General features: G+C 30.9%; 2 protein-coding genes across 3 annotated transcripts; one reads left to right on the top strand and one right to left on the bottom strand.

Moving 5' to 3' along the window:
- Positions 1-2568: 2568 nt before the first annotated feature.
- LOC106758437 lies at positions 2569-3543 on the bottom strand. The gene has a single exon (XM_014641362.1). It carries the CDS (start codon positions 3541-3543, stop codon positions 2569-2571), a length of 975 nt encoding a protein of 324 aa, XP_014496848.1.
- Positions 3544-12010: 8467 nt separating this feature from the next.
- Positions 12011-16967, top strand: LOC106758683 (subtilisin-like protease Glyma18g48580). Of its 2 annotated transcripts, XM_014641640.2 has the most exons (11): positions 12011-12105; positions 12210-12319; positions 13341-13438; positions 13529-13684; positions 13763-13886; positions 14131-14677; positions 14873-14967; positions 15061-15336; positions 15636-15765; positions 15865-16081; positions 16183-16967. In XM_014641640.2, the coding sequence occupies exons 1-11, from the start codon at positions 12016-12018 to the stop codon at positions 16722-16724; spliced, it is 2385 nt and encodes a 794-aa protein (XP_014497126.1). In that variant the 5' UTR covers positions 12011-12015; the 3' UTR covers positions 16725-16967. The 2 variants fall into 2 exon arrangements, with proteins under 2 accessions (XP_014497126.1, XP_022635688.1); XM_022779967.1 differs by lacking the exons at positions 12011-12105; positions 12210-12319 and adding an exon at positions 13088-13150.
- The last annotated feature ends 1078 nt before the right edge of the window (positions 16968-18045 follow it).

Raw genomic sequence — 18045 nt, 5'->3', positions numbered from 1 at the left:
TCCAATTTCTTCGAGTATGTCCAAAGCATACTTCCTTTAACATAGATGAATTCCTTTCTTGGACCTTGCAACTTCAAGGCCAAGAAAATATTTAAGTTCTCCAAGGTCTTTGATCCGAAATCTTTTATGTAAAAGATCCTTTATACTGTTAATTTCTTCCATAGAATTTCCTGCCAATACAATGTCATCCACATATACCAATAAAGCAGTAAAACCTGTAGCTGTTTTCTTAGTGAAAAGTGAGTGATCAGATTTAGATTGATTGTAATTAACAGAAATTAGGTATGAAGATAATTTTTCAAACCATTGCCTATTAGCCTGTTTCAAACCATATAAGGATTTAGTTAACTTGCAAACCTGTCCTTCTTTGTGGATATTAAGACCTTGTGGTACTTCCATATAGACTTCTTCATTCAAATCACCATGCAGAAAAGCATTATCAACATCAAGTTGATGTAGGAACCAATTGTTAGTGGCGGCAAGAGCAATTAGGAGTCTAACAGTGGTAAGTTTTGCCACGGGTGAGAAGGTATCAAGATAGTCTATTCCTTCTTGTTGGGTGTATCCCTTAGCCACTAATCTGGCTTTGTGCCTCTTAATACTGCCATCAGATCTATATTTGGTTTTGTAGACCCACTTACATCCTATAGGAGTTTTTCTTGGAGGCAGTTGAGTTAGGATCCAAGTCTTATTGTCTTGTAAGGCTTTAATCTCTTTTTGCATTGCTTCCACCCATTCATTTTTTACCTTAGCTTCATTGTAAGTCTTTGGTTCCCTACTGTTAGTGACAACCATGGTATACCTTGAGTGTTTTTCTGACAAATTGTCACAGCATAACAGATCAGAGATTGGGTAAGGGGTTTTGTAATTATTTTTCACAGATAAGGATTGATTAACCTAATGGATGTAATCCCTTAGATATTCTGGGGTCTTTCTGATCCGTTCTGATCTTCTATTTCCTTGATTTTCCTGTTCATCTATGATGTCGTTGTTGTCTCTGCTAGCAAAAGTCTGTTGTTGTCCTTCCTGGTTCTGAATATGGAAGCCATCATGTCTATCTTCAAAAATATGATAGTCCCTTAGTAAATCATCGAAGGAGTCAGCTCTCTCCTTTTCTGAAACAATTTCCTGTCTATTTTCTTGCAGATTATTGTAAGGAAAAATATTTTCATGGAATATGACATTTCTACTTATAAAAAGTTCCTTAGTATTAATATCTAGCACAATGTATCCTTTAATGCCATTCTTATACCCTAGAAAAATCCCTTTTCTTGCTCTAGGATCAAGCTTATTTCTGTTATTTTCTAGAGTAAAGGCAAAGCATAGACATCCAAAAGGCTTTAGATCTAAGTAAGTGGGAGGCTTGTTATGAAGCATGTCATAAGGAGTTTTATTATTTAGGATAGGTAAGGGCAATCTGTTTATCAGATAAACAGCATGCCCAACAGCATAAGACCAATAATCCTTGGGTATATTAGACTGGAAAAGAAGGTTGCGTGTAACATTAAGTATATGCTGGTGTTTCCTTTCTACAACTGAGTTTTGTTCTGGAGTCTCAACACAACTTCTTTGATGATTAATACCATGCAAGTTATAAAAATTTTCACATTTGAATTCTGGTCTATTGTCAGATCTGATGGTTTTAACAACTTTGTTAAACTGATTCTTGATCTTAATAATGAAATTCTGTAGCAAGTCTCTTGCTTGTCCTTTATTGTTCATTAGGAAAATCCAAGTATGTCTACTGAAATCATCTACTATGGTGAGAAAATATCTATGCCCATGAACAGAAACCATGTTTAGGGGACCCCATATATCACAATGCAAAATTTCAAAACATTCATTGGTAGTAGAAACACTTTTTGAAAAGGATAGCTTGTGTTGCTTAGCAAAATGACAAGTATCACATACAGGATTAGAATCTATCTTAACATAGGGAAATTTTTCACATATATGTCTAATAACTCTGTTTCTTGGATGGCCCAGTCTAAGGTGCCACAGGTTTACATCAACATTTTTAAAAGAGAAGACAGTTTTCGGAGTGTGTCTTTGATCCTGTTTAGGGCAAGCTTGTAGGTAATAAAGTCCATTCCAGGAGTTAGCACATCCAATCATCTTCAATGTACAATTCTCCCTTATCTGACAATGCTCAGAAGAGAAAATTAGATTGCAATTCATATCTCTGATAAGGCTTTTTACAGATATCAGGTTAAAACAGAAGTCTGGTATATAAAGAACATTGAAAATGATAAAATCTTTGGTAAAATGTATTGTTCCAGCATATTCAGCAGTAAGAAGAGTGTTATTAGGTAATTTTATAGAAATAGGTTTAATTTTGTAAAAAGTGATAAAATTGTTTTTGTCATAGGTAACACGGTCTGTAGCACTCGTATCAATAATCCAAGAAAAATCACCTTGCTTATTCTCTGTTTCATTTCTCTGAACCTGATTAACCTTGTGTGTGGGTGGTTCATCAATTCTATCTATCATCTTGAGAAGTTTATGCATCTGTTCAGGTGTGAAATGATTGAAATTGTTACCATTGCCATTGGTGATTTGTTGTCCTTACTAAACACCCTCTGGTTCATTACTGCTTTGACAGGCATTGACATTTGTCCAGTCGCTCCTTTTTTCTTCTTTCTTATACCAGGGAGGATAGCCATGTTTAGAGTAGCACTCGTCAATTGTATGGTTCATTTTGTTGCAATATGAACATTGTTTTCCGTAATTAGAATTTCTTCCTCTGCCTCTACCTTGACCACGAAATCCAGAGCCTCTCCCTTGGTTTTTCCAATTCTGATCAGGTCTCCATTGACCATTTCTTTCACCAGTGTTAGCCAGAATCTTTGTCTCTGTAGGGGTCTGTTTGTCCTGTCTTTCTTGTTGGATGATAAGCGAGAAGACCCGATTGACATTAGGCAAGGGATCCATCAACAAGATTTGTGTCCTCACGGTGCTATAGGAATCATTTAATCCCTTAAGAAAACATATTACATGCTTGACTTCCCTGTACCTTAAAGAAACTTTGGATAGATTACAACAACAAGGTGTGGGACATGTGCATGTAGGTATAGGTCTTAAAGACTCTAGTTCTTCCCACATGATTTTTAGATCGGTAAAAAATTGACTTACTCCCCTCTCACCTTGTCTGATTGAATGTATATCTTGCAACAAGTCAGAGATCTTGAAGTAATCTCCCTTGGAAAACCTCTCTTTTAGCTCCTCCCACAAATCTTTAGCTTCTTCAACGTAAATCACACTTTCAACAATGTGTGGTGATAGTGTCTTCGTTATCCATGATAAAATCATCATGTTGCACCTCTCCCAGGCATCATAAACAGCATCAGTCTTCTGAGGTTTTTCAATGGTGCCATCGATAAACTTCACCTTGTTCTTGGACAGCAGGGCTCTCTTCATGCTCCTGCTCCAGGAAGAATAGTTGTTTTCGTTCAGAGTTTGAGTTATAAGGGTGAGTCCAGGGTTCTCACCTGGGTGCAGATAATAAGGGCTTGCTGGATTGGAAACATGGTCAGCTTGATCCATGGCAGCGGTGAAACTTCAAAAACAAGAAAGCCCAAGAACGTATCAAGAACAACGCAAGAAACAACGGAAGCAGAGCAGGCACTAGTCCTGCTCTGATACCATATTGGATATGGCCCAACGCTGTGCACTTAAGTCACAGAGGCCCACTTTCATCTTCAGCCCAAAAGACGTGGTTATGATCTGAGGGGATAATGCCTTCGTGGCATTCCAAACAAAACAAAAGAAGAAGAGAGAGAACAGAGCGAGAGATGCGAGAGACGATGGAGACGAAAACCTGACGGTGGTCGTCGGAGGAACTCAGGCACGGTGGTTGCTGGAGTCGTAGAAGACGAAAACGAAGATCGGAGCACAACAGGTATGAAAAACGTAACCTTTTCTTATCATGTTGAACATCAATAATATTGTTTTTGAGATTCTGATTACAATAAAGGGAAAGGGGGTGAACTTTATATATAGAGTTCTAAGGGGAACAAAACGGAAAACAAAATAAATAAAATAACTGTCTTCGGACAGTTAAGAGAACTGTAAAGTTCTCAATAAATTTTACAAAATAAAAACTTTGAAATCAAAATTTTGGAACGACGACTAAATGTGCCAGTAAAAACTTATTGTTCCAATTTTCCACTTCGTAGAAAAAATGAAAATAAACCAATGATACTTTGACATGTGGTTGTGTCAAAAGTGGGTCAAAAAACTTATGTTAAAGTGTCATTTCTCTTTCCAAATAGGGTTGATATTACTAGTGAAAATAGATTTACTCGAAGCTTGTTGCCATTTGTTATTCTTGTAAACTGTACTTAATCTTGTGTAGTTATTAATTTTATGGATATATCCATTGTCTTTTTTTTTTAACCTTGGGACTAGTTTGAGAAAACGGACATATAATGGCCATATGGGATAATTTCAGACTTGTTTTTAATTGAAAAGGCAGAAATTGGTTTATGTCTGGGTTATTAGACCTTGGTCGAATTGTATTAAACCTCGGTTGAACTGTATCAGACTTCAACCAAGTTGTATTAGATTTCAGTCGAGTTATGTCAGACCTCAATCACGTTATGATAGACCTCAATTGAGTTGTGCAAACCTTAATCGGGCTATACCAAACCTCGACCGAACTGACGAGCTAACCTGATCTGTGGGACTAACATGACAAGTTGTCAGACTCGACAAAACAAATTGTCTAAATTGAATAGGTCATCCCATCCTACTTTTTCTGACCAAGTTGTCAGACTTATTCTTTTTTTCTCACTCCTCATAAAATTACAATGAAAAATATAAGAAGATAAAAATTTATTAAAAGAAATAGAAAAATTATAAAATCATTTTGCCCCTAATACTATAAAGATTTTATATGTTAAATATCTCTTTTATTTGAAACGTAAACAAAAGATATATTCTATATGTTTTATTTATTTTTCTAAAACAACAATAGATAGCATACATGATTTTAAATATAAATAAAAAATTATGAAGCAACTTTTAGAATTTGATCAGTATAATAGTCATCCCTTACTTAAACCCGAATATGCTTTTGAAGATTATGGAAAGTTGGGTCCATCACTTTATTGCCACACTTGGATTTCGGAACACGTGGCTTTACCTGGTTGTCCATTTTCGAGCGCACTTGCTTGATAGGAATTCTATCCTTTTCCGTGCACTTAACCCACCTCACACTGGGTGTATAAATATGAGAAGGATAATGATATTTACACAATATTGAACATTGATTACGTATTAATTGGTTAAAAATTACTATACAATCAATAATAATAATCATAAATATTATTATGGAGTAATTTTTGACTATTGACATGTAATTAATATTCAAATGTTGTAAAAAGAAATTATCAAATATTATTATCCATATAAGAAATAGCAAGAATATTTTATTTCTCTCGATATCTCTCTCAAAAATTTAAAATTTGAATTGATGTGCTTTGTTCGAATCTTTTCTTTTTAATCTATTTCTTATGGCACGTACTTTTTTTGTAATTTAAAGCAATGAAAGAAATATGCTATAAATAATTTTTTAACATTTTCAAGAAAATTGCCCTTAAGTGAAAAATAAATAAATTATTCTTATGTAATAGTCAGTCAATCCTACCAACCATCACTTTAATGAATTCAAAACAATAATATATATTGTTTATAAAATGGAAAATAAAAAAGAAATGTGACAAGATTTTTTTTATTTTTTATCATCACAATGAATATAAAGACGAATATTTTAAAATCTAAAATATTGCTTATCTACAAATAAATAAGATACGAGATTTAAAGATGTTATGATATCTAATATTGTTCATTTAATAGCAAAAGATTATTAAAATAACTTAAGATGTTATGATATCTAATATTGTTCAATAAAATGTCTTTATACACTAAAGAAATGATATGAAAGAAAGTTAAAGTATTTTATTATTTAATTATTATTACAGAGACTAAAGAATATTTTAAAATTGTAAAACAACTTTTGTGTACAAATTAGAGAAAGTGTGTCGGTGAAGAATAGTTTAAGACTAACAATAGTTTTAGTCATACATATATACCTACCATCACTTTTATGATTTTCAAAACAATAAAATGTCTTTATTAACTAAAGAAATAATATGAAAGAAAGTTAAAGTATTTTATTATTTAATTATTGTTACAGAGACTATAAAGACTTGAAAGAATATTTTAAAATTGTAAAACAACTTTTATGTACAAATTAGAGAAAATGTGTGAAGAGAGTTTCTACTTTAAAAAATAGTTTAAGACTAACAATAGTTTTAAAGTGATATTTAATTATGTTATTAATAAAATTAAAATTATATATAGATTTTTAAATTAATTAATTTTTATTTTGTAAAATTAACTAATTTTGTATAAATTATTTTTAAATTTTTTCTTTATTTTTTTTCTAATTTTTTGACTTTATTGTTTATTTATTTAGTGATCAAGGACCACGGGTAAAGTCATAATGAAGAATTTTATATATCGATTAACCATAATTAAAAATATGGTAAACTCATTTTTTTTATTTAGAATTAGTTAAATATTTTGAGGTGTACGTGGTTCTATGATTCATTTATATGTGAGTCAAAATAGTTCAAAATGATTCTATGTATCTTATGTTATGTTATGTTCATATTTGCTATTTAATATCCGTGTAAGTAGTTAAAGTATCAGGTAAATAGTTAGATAGTGTTGGTGCAATGTAAGCTATTAGGATCATGTGAGGAATCTATCGAGAATCATGTTCCAAGTTAGGGAAACTTGCATTTATTTTTTAATTTGTCTAGTTTTAACTTATTAATTAAGGAATTACTAGTGATAATGTTTGAGCTAGTATGGTTGAATTTTGCATTAATTTGTATTTTAAATTTGTTTGGAGCTATTGACGATTTTATGAGTTGTAAAAGAATTTATTTATATTAGTGAAAGTGATAATTATTGTATGATTATGGATAGTATGATTGGTAAGGATTGAAAATCGATAATGAGAATGGTAAAATGTAATTATGCAATATGTTTGTAATGGAAGTCAACGATACGTTTGTGAATTGCAACTGTTAATCTATCTAGGATGTATTATTTTGGTGAAATTGGTTTATCTAATACTAGTATATACACAAGTATAAAAGGAGTTTACAATGTCGAATCTTTTGGGTCTTTCACGTCAAATTCGAGGTCGACAATAGACGTTAAATTAACGTCGAATTTTGTCAATATACGACGTTAATTAATTGTAATCATTTTTTACAATTTTTCGAGACCTGAAAAGTAGAAAAACAACAAATTTTATTTTTGATATTTTATAAAACATGAACTATGAACGTGTAGTGTAGTATAAAAAACAAACAAAAATAACCAACAACAAACAAGTTCAATCAAATAACAACAAATAAGTTCAATCAAACAACAACAACAAACAAGTTCGACAAAAAAAAATAACAAACAAGTTCAAAAAATAAGTTCTTCAAAACGAAAACGAAAACTAACCTTCAAAATCTGAGTTCGTTGAAATAAAGTGTCGTCACCAGTGAGAGAGAAAGCAGAATGTGCTTATGAAGACAAAGAACACGAAAATAATCGATCAAAAAAAAAAATCATACATAAAGTAGTTAATTAACATGCATTTGTATTAAATGAAAGAAAAGATTACATGTGATGGTCATCAAACTTCGTTCGATAAAAGTTTGAGAAGAGAAGAGGGTCTCACGCGCTAAGATAAAGTGAATGAATTTTCAATCTCCCGCTCAAATTAAAAAGGGAAAATTTTGGCTAACAAATAATACATCGAAGCCCCTACAGAATTTGACGTATCATTGGTGGTTTAAAAGAAAAAAGAATTAAAAAGGTGTAACTCTTTGACTTTTGGCTGAAAAATAATACGTCGAAGCCCCTACAGAACTCGACGTATTATATGTGGTTTAAAAGAAGAAAGAAAGAAAAAATTAAAAAGGGATTACTTTTTGGCTTCTAACGGACAAATAATACGTCGAAGCCCCTATAAAATTTGACGTATTATTTATTGTTTAAAAGAAAAAAAGAAAAAAGAATTAAAAAGGAGTAACTTTTTGGCTTCTGGCTGAAAAATAATACGTTGAAGTCTCTTCAAAATTCGACGTACTATTGGTGGTTTAAAAGAAAATAGAAAAAAGAATTAAAAAGGGTGACTCTTTGGCTTTTGACTGACAAATTTTACGTCGAAGCACTACAGAATTGGATGTACTATTGGTGGTTTAAAATAAAGAAAAAAAAGAATGATGCACTGGTTTAAATAATTACCATCATAGAACGTCGAATTGTATGAGGTTTCGACGTTTTACAATAGTAAACGACGTCTAATAATTACATTTATTTGCAAAAATGTCACCGGTCAATTTTAATGTTGGCTATTCAGTGGTTGGACGTTAAACGCGCTATTTTTGTACTAGTGATATGTTATTTTTTAAGAAAGAAACGTGTAAGAGTGCTTACAGGGACCATTTGTTGGGCAAATTTTAAACAAATTAATCCCATAACTCGTTGGACAATCCCTTTCTTTGTTGAATGATAATTTTCCAAAGATAAGAAAATTAGGGGATTTGCTAAGCGAGTAGGGTTCGTTGGGCAGGTATGCTCCCAATGATATCTTGCTAGGTAAGTACATGAGCTCATTGGAAGAGTGTATTAAGTGAAGCTTAACTTAGAGGCACAAAGTGAGAGTCCTTATAAAGTTTGTACCAACAAGAATGGATTAGAATTAAAGAGTGAGATTTCAATGCTAATAATGATGTTATGTTGAATAAAGTATGAGTTTTAATGTAAAAAAGCTATTCAGAATTGTGATTCAATGGTATTATGATGGTGTGGTTATATGAATATGGTCATTTTTAAGAAGACGTTTCATATTATATAGTTTAGTATTGGTATAAGGATTTCAGTGTGAAATTATCATAACTTTATTAAACTCAAGAATTTATATAGAAAATTAGATTTAGGTAGTGAGAGTCAGTACGAGAGAGTATCATAATCTAAAACATTGATAAAACTAACCTTATGATAAATTAAACTAAGTGGAGTCAAAATCGTTATTTTACTATAATCCATTATGAGATTACAAAAAAAATACATGAATTGATCTGAGCTTCGACACAATATATATCTCTAGAACTAACAATCTTATAAGTTTATTTGTGTGTCCTGAATGAGTTAAAAATAAAAATATGATAAAACATGAATTTTATTATTTGAAATGCATAATATAATGTTATAAAATTAAGCAGTCTTATTTCTTTTCGTTGGCTCATGTGGTAGTGATAAACAACTAGTATTAAGATTGGACTAAAATGAGAATATGATAATTAATATATATATATATATATATATATATATATATATATATATATAAAATTATTTAAATAATTAAAAAACTTGCAAAATAAAAAATATATATCTATATGAAATAAAAAATATTTAAATGAAAAAAAGGTAAAGTCACGTAATTCATCAACGACTTCATTCAAATAAAAAAAATAGAAGTCGTATACCAAATTACAAGTTCTATTAAGTATGATTTCTTCTTGAAATTTTAAAAGCCATACCTATATATATATATATATATATATATATATATATATATATATATATATATATATATATATATATATATATATATATATATAACTTTACTCATTTCAGTAAATTAAAAAAAAAAAAATACACTCATTTCAAACTGAGTTTCATGATCGAATTATACTATAAAGTTAAGTTTAAACTGAATTTCAACTTAAAAGTATACACAAATTAATGTTTCCATAGCCCTTTTCTCTCAATAAGTGAAAAAACAATTTTCCTTGTGTTTCCTATCTCTGTCATTCTCTTACTTTTTCTTTTTGTATTTGTGTCAATCAAATCTCAAATATGGAAGAATTTAACTTCCCAAATTACCCTACAATTATTATCATTAATATATTAGTCTTTATTTTTTTAATGCATAACTGATTTTGATTCTAAAATAAAGACATTAAGAGAGCTATGAAATTAAATTTTTTCTTTTTTAAAGTCTAATTTAGAATAAATAATGATAATTATTTAAAATATTGGTAAGAAATGTGAAAATTAATTTCAACTTTAATTTGTAAATTAATTATTTTTTATTAAAAATATAAACTATTTTAAATACTAATAATTTTTATAACATATATAGTGTGTAATTTAGTTAATATAGTAATTAATTATTTTTGCCTCAAAATTTTGTTACTACTTAGTAATTTTTTTGAGGTGTAACAAAAATTATAATTTATCGAATTGAACGAAAATAATAAGTTTTGGTGTGTAAATAATTAGGATGTGAGAATATGAGGTTTGAGCTAAGTAGTTACTATAAATATCAATAATCTGTTGAATTTACTTTCCAATTTTCCAAATCGTATAACTTTTTTTAAAACAAATTCACCAATTCTTTATGTTTGTAAGAATACGTTTGTTTTCAAATCTTATAAATTTATGGAGCTAGTTCAAATCTTTTCTTTTTCTAATAATGTAAATTCATTAAAATCTAAACTATGAAACCTTAATCATAAAAATATTTTAAAAAAAAATATTCTATAGTTTTTCTAAAAAGCAAAAGATTTTTCACATAAAAATAGTTTATTAATTCGCTTCTTATATATTTATTTTATTTTTTTTCAAAAGTTCATTTTAATCCAACCATCAAAATGAAAACATTGACTTGTAATGACACACTTTAATTTGTGTTATTTAAATTATTCTGTCTAATTTTTGTCATAAAAACCAATGAAAAAATATTACAATTGTGTGAAAGTGAATGAATGCTAAAGAATGTTTAATCACCTTAAATAAGCATATCATTTTAGAAATATATCACTTAACTTAAATATATCAACTAATTTTAAAAAATTAAACAAACTAAATATATCTATTTTAAAATAGAGGTACCAAAAACTTTTAAATTAAAAAAAATAAATAAATAGTATGACTTTAAATAATGTATGGATCAATTCTTATGAAAAAAATGAGATTTAAACATTAGAAGTGGTAATAAGCATATTTAAAAAAGAAAAAAAAAGGTTTGTAGTGTACGTGGTAAAAATCTTTTCGGTATTATATAAACTATAAATCAAAGATGATTAATTAGTCAGATACTTTGTGTTCAATAAAGATCACATGCTAATTATCAAATACTTTGTAAATATTAAGTTACCTATAAAAAAACTAAGGACGACACTCCAAAAAAGTAAGCAAAATACTTTATATAAGGAATGTCGATGATCAAACACCGAGTATTGTATTTTTCCTGTCAAAGACTAGATGTCATCTATTGGTGGATGTGTTTCTCATTAGAACTAGGTGCTACCTACCGAAACATATCTCTGCCTGTCAAAGACATCAACATGCAACGTAACTTAGTTAAAATTGACTACACATTAATACAGATAAAATAACTATTAGACCAATTGATCCATAATCAAAGTCCATTTAAGTAAGAGTTCATAATTAGTAAAATATTTTTATAAATATTATTTTAATCAATTTTTCATTTCACTTTTACATTAATCATACTTTAATCAAAATCTCTAAATCAAAATACTGACTTAAGCGGAGAACTTTTTTTACATATTAGTAGAAGACAAAAAAATAGTAAAAGTTTGAAAGACGAATATTATATAAAATAAATTGGAAAGTGGGAGAAAACTCTTTACATAATGTAAGGACTATATTTATAATAATAATAATAATAATAAATAATAATTTATTATTGAGAGACACACTAATTATTCGAGTAGAAAGATGATAAAGAAAAAGTTTAGTTATTTGCTTTGTTGTGTCTTGAAAAGCAAAAGGTTTGTGTGTTTAATGTATGACACATATGCCAAGGAACACATAAAAAGGTTTAAGGATAGAAAATAAATAAAACAAAAAATGAGGCCCTATATATGCATTATATCGAAAGTGTGTTTAACACGCAATTCAGAAATAGCAATGGGCAGATCCATTTTTCTTCTTCAGCTTATACTTTCCTCATTTCTCCTTTTCATTTTCTTCCTGGAAGCTGTTCCTGCCACCAGAAAGGCAAAATTGTTTTGCTAATACTCATTTGTTTAACAATAATTTGCAACATGAATTTGCTTCTTCATCATCTCTCATGTTTCACCAATTTCTGATTTTGTTTTCAGTTATATATTGTATATTTGGGAGCTCATTCTCATGGTGCCAACCCCACTTCCGTTGATCTCCAAATTGCTACCGATTCTCATTATAATTTATTAACTTCAGTCCTGGGGAGGTATAAAAATCATATTTTTAACGTCTAAACTTATATATATATGTCAACTTTTTTCACCAATATAATCAATAATATATGTGAACTTTCACTTATATATAACTATTTTAAATAATTGATTTTATATGTTACTTTCTTTAACATGTTGTCCGCACGTACTAATTTTACATCTGTAGCATCTACACTATGTACTTCAGAAGTTAAACCTTTTTTTTTTTTTCTTTTCTCTTGATTAAAGTATAATATGAAAGTGAAAGTAAACTTGTCTTATAAACTAATTTAATAAAATTGAGTTATATTTAAAATTTGCAATTTAATTTTAAAAAGAGAAAAAGAGAAAAAGATAAACAAATATCCTTTTAAAACACATCTAATCATTCAGCACCTACTAAAACATAGTTTTCCATGATATTGTCGGTGCAATCAATTTAGTCTCGTCTTACTTAACATTGTTTAGAATAATACTTCGAAAGAGAAAATAAAGTATTTCATATATGTTAAAATTTTCTTATATTTTGTGGGAGTTTTGAAACGAGCTTACTATAATTCTTTAAATTTTGTAAAATCTGACAAAGTATAAAAATTTAGAGTAGTGTTAAAATCAAAACAGATTAAAACTTGATGCAACATTACTAAATTCTGTCTGTACTCAATAAAAAATATTAAAACATTATCTGAGTTTTTTTTATTTGTTGAATTTCGCTACTTTCAATATCTTTTGTATCTCTTAGATCTCTGTTTCTATCTCTTGAATTTCTCTTTCCAAGCAACCAGTATGGCTATATATGTCTCAGGTTGTTAAAGGATGCATACACAAACTAAGAATCATAAAAGGTTATTAAGTCTAGAACACTGGTATTTTGACAATATAATTATTTTTACAACACTATTTCTCACTACTGTTATCATTTATTCAAGTAAAAGTTGTCAAATAAACTTTTTTCTTTTAAGTCTACGAGATGAAGAAATTAACATATAGTAGTAGTAGGTTGAATACATGACGTGATTTTTGATGGTTTAACAGTGAAGAGAAAGCGAAAGAAGCAGTAATTTACTCATACAACAGACACATAAATGGGTTTGCAGCGATGCTTGAAGAGGAAGAAGCAGCAGATATTGGCAGTGAGTATGATAGCTTCCATTCATTAACTATTCTTTATCATTTTGTTTTGTTTGAAATTAGTTAGTGACAAAGTATTTGGAATGAGGCAGAAAACCCTAACGTGGTGTCAGTGTTCTTGAGCAAAAAACATAAACTGCACACTACCCGTTCATGGGAATTTCTTGGACTACACAGAAATGGTAAGAACTCCGCATGGCAAAAGGGAAACTTTGGTGAAAATACAATAATCGCAAACATCGACACAGGTAATTAAGCTTTATTATTTATTATGTGCTTGGGAATCTCTGTTCATTTTATTTAATTCAGAATTTGGCGTTGGATAGGTGTTTGGCCAGAGTCAGAGAGCTTCAGTGATGAAGGATATGGCCCCGTTCCCTCCAAATGGCGTGGGGGTAATGTCTGTCAATTTAACAAATTTTTAAGCAACAAGACAAATCTATGCAACAGGTTTTTTTTTTTCTCTCTCTTTTACCCTTTCTTTTTCTTCAATATATAATTTACACAACTTTAATAATCTACTACTGTTTTCTTTTTATCTTGTCCCTGTTGATGTTCCAGTAACGTGGATTGCTTGGTTCACTAGTTGACCAAGAAAGATAATCTGTTCGCATCATATAAAACATTTATAGTGCGGTTTTGCTATGTTGATAATAGGACTAACAAGTGAATGGTTGTTTGTGCGTATGAACAGAAAGCTGATAGGAGCAAGATTCTTCAATAAAGCTTACGAGGCATATAACGGCCCACTTGTTGCCCGGCTGCAAACAGCGCGTGACCTCATGGGACATGGGACTCACACTTTATCAACAGCTGGGGGCAATTTCGTCCCAGGCGCGAGTGTATTTGCTGTGGGTAATGGCACCGCAAAGGGTGGGTCCCCTAGAGCACGAGTTGCAGCGTACAAAGTGTGTTGGGATCTGGCGGACCCATCCGGTTGTTACGGAGCGGATATGTTGTCTGCTATCGACCAAGCCATCGACGACGGTGTCGATCTCATAAATCTTTCAGTTGGTGGATTTCACGACGTGAGCCCCGAAGGAATACTCACCGACGAGGTTTCCATTGGAGCCTTCCATGCGATTTCTAACAACATACTTTTAGTAGCCTCTGCAGGAAACGATGGACCAGATTCTGGTTCTGTGGTAAACGTTGCACCTTGGGTCTTCACCATTGCTGCTAGCACCATAGACAGAGACTTTAGCAGTACCTTAATCATCAACAACAATCAACAAATCGAGGTATATGCTAACTACCTTTAACAAACTCAACTACCGTTTTAAGATGCCAATTGGACTTGTCCATTATCTTTAATCAACATTTCGGGCTTAAGATAAACAAAAAAGTAATTAGGTGAGATTTTATTAGGTTTTGTTATGGAAATTAGTTACAAGATGAAGCAAATACATAAAACTAAATTTGTATCATACGTGCAGGGAGCGAGTCTTTTTGTAGACTTGCCACCGAATCAGGCCTTTTCGCTGATCCTCTCCACCGATGCTAAACTTCCTACTGCCACATTTCGGGATGCGTGAGAACAAAGCTTTAATATTATAGAAATGAGTGTTTTTTTACATTGCATTAGTTATTGTTGTTGCTTACATGCCTCCATATATTGGTGCAGTCAACTGTGTAGAGCAGGAACACTGGATCCCAGAAAAGTGAATGGTAAAATAGTGTCATGCAGTCGCGAAAAGATAAAATCTGTCGTGGAGGGCCAGGAAGCTAAATCTGCAGGTGCAAAGGGAATGGTTGTGAGAAATCAACCGCAACAGGGAACTACACTTGAAGCTGAGCCCCATGTTTTCACTGCTGTGGGTGCACCTGCCCCTCATCCCCCTCCAAAACCAAAAAAAATTACAAAACACACTACATTTACAGAATTTCAAATAGCTGACACGTGAGTATATATTATATCCTCAGAAAAGTAGTTCATATGCCACGGTACCATCATATTTTAATAACTTTTTTTTCTAGTTTGTATATTTAAAACGAACTAATGACGATTGTAAAAATATTAAAAAAAAATTTGTTAAAATGACTTTTTTTTCTTTAATATCATATCCTCCTTGGTTCGACATACTCATGTTTCTTAATATATACTTCCCTTTAAAAGTTCTATACTGTTTCCAAATTATATGCTATAGAAAACAAAAACAAGTGATCAATTTTTCATATGCCCACATCTACATTTTGCAGGGACCCTTTTAAATCAGGTGCTACCATAAAAATGTCTCCAGCAAGAACATTATTTGGAAGAAAGCCAGCTCCAGTTATGGCTTCATTCTCATCAAGGGGACCCAATAAGATGCTGCCAGCAATTCTCAAGGTGCGGTTCACATCCACACCAATTAACTATTACCATTTGATTAACTGGTATCATCAACTATATATATGTATATACACTGAATGTGATTCTTTATTTCAGCCAGATGTGACTGCGCCTGGTGTGGACATACTTGCTGCCTACTCAGAATTCGCAAGTGCATCAACCTTGCTAACAGACAATCGTCGTGGATTTAAATTCAACGTAATGCAAGGAACTTCTATGTCTTGCCCTCATGTTACTGGCATTGCTGGACTTATCAAAACACGTTATCCTAAATGGAGCCCTTCTGCTATAAAGTCAGCAATCATGACCACAGGTGCCCTCTAACTCTTACTAGCTATAACTTATAAATTAGATGTCTATGAAATGAACTTTTATTCATCAAATCGTGCTCTCACTAAATCATGCATATTGCAGCAACCACACTTGACAACACTAAAAGAAAAATACATGACGGGTTTGTGAAAACAGTGGCAGATCCCTTTGCTTATGGTTCAGGACATGTGCAACCTGATCTTGCCATAGATCCTGGCCTTGTTTACGATCTAGGCCTCACTGATTACTTGAACTTCTTATGCGCTTCTGGATACAACCAACAACTCATTTCTGCTCTCAATTCCCATAAAACTTTCATTTGTTCAGGCACTCACAGTGTAACAGATTTGAACTACCCTTCAATCACATTGCCAAATCTAGGCTTAAAACCCGTAACCATTACTCGCACAGTAACAAATGTTGGAACACCAAGCACATACACTGCCAGCGTCCAATTGCTTGGATATAACATTAGCGTTGTGCCAAGTTCCTTGACTTTCAGCAAAACTGGTGAAAAGAAGACATTCAAGGTGACTGTGCAGGCAAGCAGTGAAACAAAGCGGAGAACCTATGAATTTGGGGAATTGCGATGGACAGATGGAAAACATATAGTAAGGAGTCCTATTACAGTAAAGCGCAGATAAAAACATCTTCAATGGAGTTGGTTGTGTTGGGATCCTTATAGTACTTTATGTTCAAATGTTTCACTCTGGCTAGGATATCATGCAAATAATAATAAATGCCTGTGTGTTTCTTTTAAGCCGTTTTCGGATTTTATGGTGTGTAATGTATTGCGTGTTTTAATCTAAAGCGAATAAACTTTCTAATCTTGGTGTTGCACTTTCAAAATTTTCAGTGAAAATGTTAACAATTGCACAGTATCGTGATATTCTAATTAATAACCTAGGAAGGTTAAATATTAATTTATCCTCAGATTTCCTTCCTTTTCTCGGAGGCGTACATGTGCATATGCGGTGCTAAAAGGAAACCAAAATTCCAAAATTTAAAAGATTAAAGTAGAAATTGATTACATTATGTGAATGAGCAACCTATTTCTAATCATCCCTGCAACAAAACATGTCAGACTTTTTAAAGCCGATTATTTGAGCCAAATTGATTAAAAATATATGATTATTGAGTTTGATTTTTAATTTATTTTATTTCTTGCTATAACTTCCATGTGGATGTAATCAGCCGTAGGAAGTTAGATACAGAGAAACGACACGTTAAGCAAAATACAAAGCAAAAGCAATTAACTAGATGCTGTACTATTGGTTGGATAGCACTTTGTTGATTTCCATGATGTAGTTGTTTGACATTCTATCTAAACATAGAGGAAAAGGTGACTTCACAATACAATAAAAGTTGGATTTTGAAGTTTACACCGATTAATCTAGGTTCAGATTAAATTTAACAGCCCTAACTATATTTCATAATTAAATTTTAATGAAAAATTATATAGTTGAGTTCTACTTAGTTGTACTTTTTTATAGAAATAATATATACCTCTACTTGAGTTCTACTATTTTTAATTTTATATAAATCATTAAATCAATTACATTCGTGAAAATTACTACACAGCATTGATAATTATAATTTAATCAAAAAAATTAATAAATGAAGTATTTTCAAATTATGTAGGTACATTTTTGTTAATATTAATTTACACCTTAATATATAATAATGATTATATTTTTTTTTTCATAATGGTTAACTATAAGATATAATAGTATTTCATTTTTATAAATTTAATCCCTTAAGAATTAAATATTCAGTATGTTTAATAATTATAAACAATATAAAGGGATATAATAAAATCATCATAAAAGTTTATAAAAAAAGACCAGATACTGATATATCACATTTTGCTTTGTTTCACTCATGGCAACACTAACTGTTTTCAACTATAACACGAATGTAATTTATTATAGTTAAGCATAACATGACACCACACGACAAGTACAT

Source organism: Vigna radiata, chromosome 4 (assembly GCF_000741045.1).
Source record: "Vigna radiata var. radiata cultivar VC1973A chromosome 4, Vradiata_ver6, whole genome shotgun sequence".
In the NCBI taxonomy this organism is placed as follows: Eukaryota; Viridiplantae; Streptophyta; class Magnoliopsida; order Fabales; family Fabaceae; genus Vigna; species Vigna radiata.
This window is presented reverse-complemented; position numbering and strand designations above follow the sequence as displayed.